The sequence below is a fragment of the Theropithecus gelada genome, chromosome 2 (genome assembly GCF_003255815.1).
Source record: "Theropithecus gelada isolate Dixy chromosome 2, Tgel_1.0, whole genome shotgun sequence".
Lineage (NCBI taxonomy): Eukaryota > Metazoa > Chordata > Mammalia > Primates > Cercopithecidae > Theropithecus > Theropithecus gelada.
The window spans coordinates 102,541,058-102,552,088 of NC_037669.1; the positions used below are offsets into that span (position 1 = coordinate 102,541,058).

The following is an 11,031-nucleotide window of genomic DNA, read 5'->3' on the forward strand; positions in this document are numbered from 1 at the left end:
CTATGGAATAGCCATTCTTTTATTCCTTTACTTTCTTAATAAACTTGCTTTCAGTTTACGGACTAGCCTAGAATTCTTGATTGCCCAAGATCCAAGAACTTGCTCTTGGTGTCTGGATCGGGACCCCTGTCTGTTAACAGTCTTGTCTAGGGAAAAAAAAAACACATAAATGAACAGCATGTGGAATATGAACAAGAACATAACTATTAATAGACAGATGGAGAGTGAAAACCTAAGAGAATACAATATTTGTAAATGTGTAAGAATGTTATCAAAATGCTTCTGGAAAAATGCTTAGTACGTCCCTCACGCTCACCTGTACCAGGGGTCCATATTTCTAACTTTGGAAGTGCCTCCTGGATATGCCCACGTGGGTGCCTGGCCATCCACTCAAATCCAACCTCTCTAAAAAGTGATTCTCCCTACTTCCTTCTCACACAATTGTGTGGCCAGAGCAGCCAGACCAATGGCTCCAAACTACCCCCAAGTGTACTGATAATAAGGAATTCATCCCATTTAATTTGGGCACATTTATCTCAAGATCAAGAACGTAGGTGTAGCCCTGCGCCAGGGGAGTCAGGGTGATACAGAGAGAAGGTGGTACCTCTGGTGTGGAGGCCAAGGACTTCGGACAGTTCAGCCACATCAGGTGGGCTCTTCGTGTGAATTAGATGACCGCGATGTTCTTTTTAACGCTCATGTTGTAATACATTGAAACCCTAGCTTCAACACTTTAAAAAGTTCTTATTAGCAAATAAATTACAGACTGAACTCCTGAATCATTTGCAGCCATTTTTTATTCCAAACATGTATGTTTTTGTAAACCTGACATTTCCCAAACAGTGCAAGTGAATCAGAAGTGATTGCTTAGACTTTAATACACGTGACATTGTGAGGCAGTACACCCTCCCCCCACCCACCAAAATTCCTCAGTGGAAATGTACATGGATGCATCAGTAAAGTTCTGGAAGTGCAGATAGCGTGGGTGCCTGCCATGCAATTAATCACTTGTAAAGCTTTTAAACTCACTCTGCCAGTCACACCGTGCACATTAGAATTAAAACAACAACATCAACATAAAAAACCTTAACACAGTCTGAAACCTAGATCATTGTGCTATAAAGCATTGCACCATGTTGGGAAATGTGTTCACTTATTCCCCCCATGTGCTGAAAATTCAGAAGACATCCCAGAAGTTTCATTTTGGCCCTATTGGCTCTGTGTTCTCCCTTCAGCCATTCTGTGTTTCAGAAATATTCTCCACTGTGTATATTGTTACTCTATACATATCAAAATATCAACTAAAAGTGTGCATACTAAAGCATTTCTGAAATGATGCTCACTTTCTGCCTTTTGTCTACTAAAGGCTCCAAGTGACAATCCTTTCCAGCACCTCTAAATTTTGAGACGTTTGAGCCAAGTATACAGTTCACCAGATGTACGTTTCACACGTCACCCAGACACAACTGCAAGCACCTGGCCATAATGCCTTACCCAAAAATAAGTCATAACCTTTCAAAAAGTCACCATGCTAGGGTTCCACAGGTAGCATACAGCACGCGGATCGTTTGGGGATCTGCTGTGCTTCCGCATGGAAAACAGGACATTCCCAGGAGTGCTGTTGGGTTTTTGTTTTAAACCTCATTGCGTTTGGCTCAAGGGCAGTAGCGACATGATTTGGTGAAGGAGGACTTCCTATTGGATCTTCTACAAAGTCTCCCATACCTCTGAGTACCCACGATGCTGACAGAGGTTTCCTGAAGAACTGCCTGAGGAAACCTCAGGGCCGAGTGATTCGGAATGGATGCCTGTCAGTTGCCACTAAGCCAGTGGACCCTGCCCCTCCTGCTAGTGTCCCCTTGTTTCTAAACTTCATGGCCTCTTCTTTGTGACAGCTCTACAGCTCACGTGACGGATGTTCCAGACTCTCCTGGGTCCTATGTACATTGAGCATAAGCAAAACTTGTTTTAAAAAAGGGGCACTGTTTTACTCAATTTTTACAAAGGTCCTTTGTCATATTTAAAAAGCATTTCAGTTCTCTGAACAGTTGGTTAAAACCACATTGAAGATTCAACTAAAAGCTGAAGGAAACTGAAATAATACTGCTCAGGAGAATATCTTATAGGATTCCACAGTGAACCCATGGAAGCAGGAAGGGGTGAAAGTAGAACGTACTGTAGAATTTTCAAATCATATTCTGGAGGGGTAACAGACATAGCAGTCCACCCCATCTGCTTCCCCTGAGAGCATAGAGAGGGATTCTGAGGTGGGAAGGAGCTTGTGAACTGCCCAAATTGAGAGAGCACTAATGATATGCTTAACTTCTCTATCACTGCGCAAAATGGTTAACTCCCCAGTCCCTGTAGCCCCACCTGCTACTAAGCATGATCAGACCAGCAGAGGCATCATCCTTCCCCAGACAGTTTCCTGGGGAGGCTTTCAGTATCTGCTCATGGTGACGCCAAGGCTGGTTTTCTTAAAACCTGCCTTTATAAAGTCTTAGTGACCTCCTGGGTATACAGCTCCTCATGTGGGTCCACCCATGCAGAATCAAGCAGAAGCAAATAGGTCCTAGCTCTGAGACTGCCCACAGGAGTCTGCCCTTCTCAAGCGGGGCTTTGCTGGCGGGCAGAACATGGGCCTGTGAGTCACCCTTCTACACTGTCACCAACACACCTACACCCCTGGCAGGAGACAACTTAGTTGCTCTAAGTGCATGTGGCCAAAGCTGTTGATGGTGCTGTTCCAGGAATATCACCTAAGAATCCTAAATGCTTCATTAAAGAAAACATGGCATTATGAACAAGAGTCCATCAAAGGAAAGCTGCAAATGGCATCCCATTCAAAAAGTCCACGTCTCATACACCATTGCATTTTGCCACCCTGAGGCAAAATGTCCCTGAAGTGTTCTCTGGGGAACCTCCAGCACCTTGCGCAGTGCCTGACACACAGCAGGGGCCTCAGAAATGGCTGTTAATCAGTGACTAAAACCCACTCAAGACGGCTTTTCTTATTGCTTTTGATAAAACTCATAAGTGAAACTCTGAGCGAGAGTTGGTTTCTTTGCCTCATCCTGCTCCCTGTAGCTACCTCTGTGCCTTCATCCCACAGTTGGATGCAGCATCCCTGATTTCTAGGATCAGCTTGGTTCATGCCATTGACCCTTGGTTTTTTTTGGTCTATTCCCATGTTCACCAGGAAGAGAAGCATGAGGTTACATTTGTAACCTCCCTGCAGCAGAGTCAACTGCATAATAAGAAGAGACCGAAAGACACACCTGCTCCATGCCAGGTTAGTACCCACCCATCACCCTCATAATTTTGCCAAAACTTTAGATATGTTTGTATTAGCCAAGTATGTGTATTAAAAATCTGTTGAGTTTGGTGTCCTTTTGACAATGTTCACAGACTCCCAACATGTTAGCTTCCAGTTAAAAAAGGTGCTATAAGAGAGATCCTTGGTTTTATAGATTGTTTCATCCCCACTGGATGCCATGTGTATGTAGCTGGCACTTTGGCAGGCTGTCGTAAGCCATTAAGACTCTGTTAGACCCTGCTCTTAGCCCCATGTTTCCTGTCTTATTAGATGGTTATCCATCAGCAGGAACAGCAGCCATAGTTGCTAACAGTTATTGTGTGATCACTCTGGGCCAGGTCAGTGCTGAGCATGCTACATCCATCACCTTACTGCCCTTTCAGAAAATCACACTGCACTCAAAACTAGGCAGCACAGTGCATCTGACAATATATCTACTGTCAAACAGAGAGCTTGGATACTGAAAGCCATAACTCAGCTCTCACACATGCAGGGGGTGGGGAGGGGCCGTGCTCTGCTCAGATCCCTTTGCATCATTTCTTTTGCATCATTTACCTGTGTTTCCCTAGGCTGAGGATGCACCTGTGGTCTTCCTTTAGCGGACTGCCCTGAGCTACTGGAGCCATTATGCCAGTAGGAATTGAGAACAGAATGTTTACACCTCCTCTGGGTGCAGCCAGCCCCTTGATTCAGGTTGGGACACCTCTGAGGCCTAACTTTCCCTCCAGAGTTCCCCTGATCAGGCTGAGGCTAAACTCCATGGAGCTCTCCCTGAAATGACAAACCTTTGCCTGGCTTTCTCTCCTTCCTTGTCCTGCTTCCCCCACTCCCTTACTGGTATCCCCTGGGAATACTTCCTTAATAACTTACTTGCACACAAATCCTTGTTTCAGGGACTGCTTCTTGGAAACCCAACCTAAGACATTTTTAAAAAAATGGTTAAATGGTCCTCTCTGGGATGGAATCTGCAATCACCACTAGCTGGGACAGCCAGGGTGGTAGGGGAAATGAAGATCTCTCAACGAAAATGACCAAAAAAAGGCAATCCCTCACAGCATTCAGACCCAATTCTTTGCTTAGGGGACAATGATTTAGTCCTTGTGGTGTGTGAACTCTGATGTAGGGCGTCCAGGATGAGACACCATTCTGAGGTTTACCAGATGACCACATGGCATTGCTCCAAGCTTTCATCCATCATCTGTGTAGAAGGAGGGTGACACGTCTGCTATATAAAGGTGATACAGAGCAGATTTCTTGCTAGGGATCAGATTTTCCATTCAAATTCTTGTTGGGAATCTTCCAATGAAAAGTACATATGAAAAGACACTTACAGTTCTTTAGCACACGTTAGCACGTGACTCCACACTTCATCGAGGCAATAAAGATGTGAAATGTTCTTAGGGGTCTTGCCACATCCACAGTTTATATGCACCACTGCCAGCCTGGTGGATTCATTACGTGAGGTTTCTTCAACTTATTTCATCTGTAAGTCTTTTTAAACAGCAAGTTCCAAAGTACAGTAAGATTTTCATCCTTTAAAATTTGTATTCATGGATACGTACTTCCAAGATTTTAGGCCAGATATCAGTGCTTGAGTGAATTATATAACTATTTAATAGAAATAATAAAACATCGATACAAATATAAAGACATAATCAGTATAAAAGGCTTATATTTATAAAAAATACTTTAGGTAACAGTTTTCCCCTGAGGGTTGACCATGCATGTTGCATCCATAAATATTGCTCGGCTCTGAAGCTCACTCTCCAAAGTTCAGAGTTCATCTTTAAAGGAAGTGGTGCTGGCCCCGGTCGTGTGACCTGGCCGAAGTGGCTGCCTCAGGCTGGCACCTGGGCTTGATAGAATGAAGAACAGAACAGCATCAGTGGGGCCTCCGAAAAATCTGGAGAAGATTTTTTTCTTCCAAATATGGAAGATACAAAGATCAAGGATGACAGGCTAGTGATCAGGTCATGTGACTGGTGTGGCAGCTCACTGGTTTTTCTGGACCCAGTCCCAACTGTCTTCATTCTCTTTCCGGTTCTTCTCAGCTTCGATAATTTCTTTGTACCTTCGGCGAAAGAAGCCCATCTGAAAGGCAGAAAGAAAGAGAAGCTGAGTTAGAAGTACTGAAGAATCAGCCACTGTGACCCCAAGGCAGCCTGTCCCTGGGTAGGTGTGACCTGTACTCACAGGGCTGGGGAAGCCTGGAGGACCCCTCAGATTCGAGAAAACACTGGCAAGAAAAACATCCTGTGGAGACATTTTTCAAAATGCACGGACTTCCTGCAGATGACATTAGGTAAGCTGTTTGTTCCTTGTAAAATGCATCTGGTGTAGTGTTTTCCAGACTGTGTGCTGGGGAATACTAGTTACTGAGAGCTGTTCAAAAGTGTTTGGGAGTAAAAAAAGGTTTCATGGCTGGGCGCAGTGGCTCACACCTGTAATCCCAGCACTTTGGGAGGCTGCGACAGGCAGATTACTTGAGGTCACGAGTTCGAGAGCAGCCTGGCCAACATGGTGAAACTCCGTCTCTACTAAAAATACAAAAATTAGCTGGGCATGGTGGTGTGTGCCTGTAATCCCAGCTACTTAGGAGGCTGAGGCATGAGAACTGCTTGAGCCCGGGAGGTGGAGGTTGCAGTGAGCCGAGATCGTGCCACCACTGCACTCCAGCCTGGATGACAGAGTGAGACTCCATCTCAAAAAAGAAAAAAAAGATTTCATGGTCAAACAAGTTTGGGAAATGTGGCTTTTTTTTTTTTTTTTTTTTTTTTTAGAGAGAGTCTTAATGTGCAGTGGAAAGTAAAGGATCCATTACCGTTAATTCCGGTGGGGAAAAAACCAGGGACCTGACATTTCCCAAGCTTATTTGGCTTTTGATAAACCTAGTATCTTGAGAGATCTTAGCCATCTGTGGAATAATTTAATAAATACTGCTCTCACATGAGAGGCTGTTTAAAGCATCTGCAGGTCTGCATTCTACCTTGCTGTCATTTACATCTTTCTCTCAAACCCGTGGAATTTGTGCTGTCTGTGCACCACAGTCAGCAGTACATTCTCACCTAGAACGGGTGTTTCATCCTGACCCAGGATGGCAATTTCCTCTAGCTTAGTTCTGAAAAGACTCTGCCCTTTGATGTTGCATTAGGTCTTACAACTCTTCACATATGGTAAGACAAGTTTCTAATTTTTTTCACAGTCATCACCACCGAACAGTTAAGCAATGTTTGTAGCCCAAAGCTTACCTTTCCTCCCATGCTCTCAGAGACTCGGCATCTCTCGTCCTCGGCTCACTAACATTGGTGGGCTCTGTTTATGAGGTCAGACATTCCTCTCTGCATCTCGCCTTAAACATGGCTGACTGTATTGGGTGTATAAATACCCCAGCTCCCTCTCTCCTTGGGTGGAATAACCCTGAGGTGCATGTTCTACCAGTTTCCCCATGGAGCTTGCCTGCAGAAGTAACCAGCTTGATGACACATCTTTTACTGGCTTCCTTCTCCAACAGTTTTTCCTGATATCACCTTCCAAATAAATGACTTGCCCTCAAATCATTGTTTCAATCCCCTTGAATAGAGGAAATGAAACAAACACACACACCTGACCTGGTGCTGGTGGGCCTGCCACACTGCATGTTTGTGGTACCATGGTATCAACAGCCTGCAATTCCCAAGTCATATTTGAAAACCCTCAAGACTCTCTCTGCAGTCTGCTGCCAACAGTGCACACACACACAAGACGTGTCCTACACAAATCATGAAGCAAACTCAGCTGTCACGGGCACATCAAATGTCTTTGTTGTCTGTGTACTTGTCCTCAGGCTTCTTCACTATGAGCCAAACATCTAGGGAAGCATCACAGCCACCCTGATGGTCACAAGCTCCCCCAGGAAGGGAAGGCAGGTGGAGCTCAGGAACTGTCTGTTGCCAACATCTTTCTACCTCCCTAAAGGGGGCTTACTGTCTAAGCCAAAGACGAGAACTGTCAAGGTAGCCACCAGGTATCTTCACCCACGTTGTCAAGGAGATCCTAAGCACTCACTGTGAGTAGAGCTGATAAGGTGGTGCAGTTTGAATGACTGGGAAAGAACAGAAGCTTTCTTAGAACAACTGGCAAGAGTCTTGTGTTCTGAGGCCAGTTTTGTAAACAGACATTGAGTTCCCGGTGATTTCAGCCCTGGAGGTTTCTTCCCAGCATAAGACCACATTCATCAGAATGCCACGTTCTGACGCCCCCACACATATACTTTTCTCTCCTAAGACCTCTTCCACCTTCTCTCTGCAAGAGATGTGGAAAAGTTGCTTGGCTAGAATTTTCTGGATAATTAAGAAAAAGTCATAGTCATCATCCTCACAGCACACCCACAGAAGGTCAGAAAAACGGACCAAGACGGAATGGAAATCTAAGAAGCTACTGCCTGAAATGTCATTCTTTTGTGATAAAGATGTGGTTGGCCAAGAAAACATGACCAGATGTGGCTGGTCACATGCCATGAAGGAGAATGTAATCATGAAACTGTGGCTGGACGTAACAGGGAAATAAGATTCTCTAGCACATACCTTTGGCTGCTGATGTTGCAGTGTGTCAATAGTCCCAGGTCACTCAGTTGTAATTCCAGAGAAGTCCCATTTCCCTACCATGGCACTATCAAGCAGAATCTTTTTTTCTTTTTTTTTGTTTTGAGACGGAGTCTCGTTCTGTCACCCAGGCTGGAGTGCAGTGGCCAGATCTCAGCTCACTGCAAACTCCGCCTCCTGGGTTTATACCATTCTCCCGCCTCAGTCTCCCGAGTAGCTGGGACTACAGGCGCCCGCCACCTTGCCTGGCTAGTTTTTTGTATATCAAGCAGAAAAGATTCTGTCCCCTTATTATATCCTGCATTTGTCTTAGGGCTCCTTGAAGGCAGGCTTTGTGCTTTCAATCCCCAGCACTCAGCATCTCACCTGTCCTTGGTACCAGTGGTAAATTGCAAAGGATGCCTCCACACCCTTTACCATGTGACTCTCCAGCTCTTCCCATCATGAGGTGGAGTCTATTATTCCAGCCTTGATTTTCTGCTGAGACTAGCTTTGACAATTGGATGAGATGGAGGAGATGCTGTGTCTGTTACACACTTAGTCCGTAAGGGGCCTTGCACACTTCCAATTACTTTCTCAGAACCCTGCCCTGCTTCCATACAAATGCCTATGTCTAGCCTGCTAAGAGACCAGTTTTTTTTGAAGCCCTCCCAGACTAGCCAACTCCCAGCTGCCTGCAGAGGCACATGTAAGTCCTGCTGAGCTCCAACTGCCCCATTGAGCTCAGTCCAAATTGCCAACCCACAGAATTGTGACCCGCATAGATGGATATTGCTTTTTTTTTTTTTTTTTTTGAGACAGAGTCTCGCTCTGTCGCCCAGGCTGGAGCGCAGTGGCCAGATCTCAGCTCACTGCAAGCTCCGCCTCCCGGGTTTACGCCATTCTCCTGCCTCAGCCTCCCGAGTAGCTGGGACTACAGGCGCCCGCCACCTTGCCCGGCTAGTTTTTTGTATTTTTAGTAGAGACGGGGTTTCACCGTGTTCGCCAGGATGGTCTCAATCTCCTGACCTCGTGATCCACCCGTCTTGGCCTCCCAAAGTGCTGGGATTACAGGCTTGAGCCACCGCGCCCGGCCGGATATTGCTTTTAAGCCGCTGAATACTGGGGTGGTTTTTCATGAAGCGTAAGTTAACTGGTAAAGACTCATTATTTTTTTTTGCTGACTTAATGAATCAGACAGACAGCTGATAGGGCTCTAGATTTAAAGAGCATCAGTCAGGGTGTCTTGCTGAACTGGACTTTTCACTTTTTTTTTTTTTTTTTGAGACAGAGTCTCACTCTGTCGCCCAGGCTGGAGTGCAATGGTGCCATCTCAGCTCACTGCAACCTCTGCCTCCCAGGTTCAAGTGATTCTCCTGCCTCAGCCTCTCGAGTAGCTGGGACTGCAGGTGTGTACCACCCTGCCCAGCTAATTTTTGTATTTTTAGTAGAGACAGGGTTTCATCTTGTTGGCCAGGCTGGTCTCAAACTCCTGCCATCAAGTGATTCGCCCACCTTGTCCTCCCAAAGCGCTGGGATTACAGGCATGAGCCACCATGCCCGGCCTGAACCAGACTTTTCTTGTTCATCTCTAAGAACAAAAGCTGGCTCACTTTCTCCTAACTATGCTAGTGTAAGGATTTGATATAGACAGTGTGTAAACAATCTGGAAAGGATTTAGAGCACCTGAACTCACTCTTACACGTGGCTTTCATGTGCTCAAGTTTTTATGTATGCCGTTCTTGCTAACAACAAGGTGAAGGCACTGTCATCTCTTGCAGGCACCCAGAAGCAAGCTTCTTTCTCTCAGTGGAGTGGTGTCAGCATCAGGCCTGAAAATCACCCCCACCCACCCATGACTGAAACAGCCTTGCAAGCTCTATGCTCCACTCTAACACTGCAGGGTCTCCAGTCCTGTTCCTAACACAGCCCATGCATAATTTCTTGGATGGGAGGTCAGAGTTACCATTGATGTATGTCTTCGTTTTTTTAAGAGTCCGAAGACCATTTCTTAAAACATAATGCACTCTCATGGCTAGGGAGCTGTGGGTACAGTAGTGCAGGTGCTACACTGCATTTAAGGGGCTGGGAGATGGATACCACTCACATCACAGATATCAGACGTATAAGTTTACTATAACTGTTTTCCAACAGATGGCAGTAGAGTGTCTTGTTCTCATAAAATCAGGGTTTTCTGAATTTTTTCTGACAGATGGAAGTAAAGAGTCTTTAGAAAGGGGTGCTATTTACTATTACAGTTTGCACAAATGTGCCCTATAGTCTAGTGGTGGCTCTGCCAAACTAATATTGTTTCTTTTTCTCGGGGGGGGGGGGGGGACGGAATCCCCCTCTGTCCCCAGGCTGGAGTGCAGTGGTGCGATCTTGGCTCACTGCTACCTCCGCCTCTGAGGTTCAAGTAATTCTCCTGCATCAGCCTCCCAAGCAGCTGGAATTACAGGCCTGCACCACCACGCTCAGCTAATTTTTGTATTTTAGTAGAGACGGGTTTCACCACGTTGGCCAGGCTGGTCTCGAGCTCCTGACCTCAGGTGATCCACCTGCCTCAGCCTCCCAAAGTGCTGGGATTGTAGGTGTGAGCCACGGCGCCCGGCCTGGGAAGGTCATTTTCTGGCTTTGAGCCATAGTGTCTTCGTCTCTGCCTAAGAGATCAATGGGATTCTCAGACGTCTTCCAACCCTGAAACATCATGACAGCTTTTTTTCTGTTTTCCCCCAAGTGAATTCAGGGCTCTAGCCTGTGGGCGACATAGCTCGGTACTCAGGACTTACACTAAGGGGGAACAAGGCTTTGTCCCGTCTCAATTTTTCTCAAAGATTTTTGAGAAATTTTTTGAAAATTCAATTTTCAATTTTTAAAACTTTGTTAATTTTTGAAAGAAACAAATAAAACAGAATTTAACAATATTTTAAATGATTATGAGGTCTTGGAATTCATAAAACACATGCAGTTATGTTCACTTATCTAATTTTTATAGTCTTTTGAACTATCGGATTTTAAGGTCAATTTTACCGATGAGGAAAGTAGGCAAAGGCTTAATGAAGTTGAACACGTAGCTCTCGATCAGATGTCTTGTAAGTGTCAGGACTAGGGACTTGGGAAGTAAGTCTAGGACTCTTTTTTTTTTTTTTTTTTTTT

At 45.3% G+C, this 11,031-nt stretch overlaps 1 protein-coding gene across 1 annotated transcript in view; it reads right to left on the minus strand.

The window, feature by feature from the left end:
- Window positions 1-775: 775 nt before the first annotated feature.
- The window catches only part of ITGA9 (integrin subunit alpha 9), a 388,125-nt gene continuing 377,869 nt past the window's right edge, over window positions 776-11,031 (minus strand). Inside the window, exon 28 of the mRNA XM_025377670.1 lies at window positions 776-5,407. Within this exon, the coding sequence (XP_025233455.1) occupies window positions 5,309-5,407 (99 nt within the window). The 3' untranslated portion in view covers window positions 776-5,308. The remainder of the gene's footprint in view (window positions 5,408-11,031) is intronic.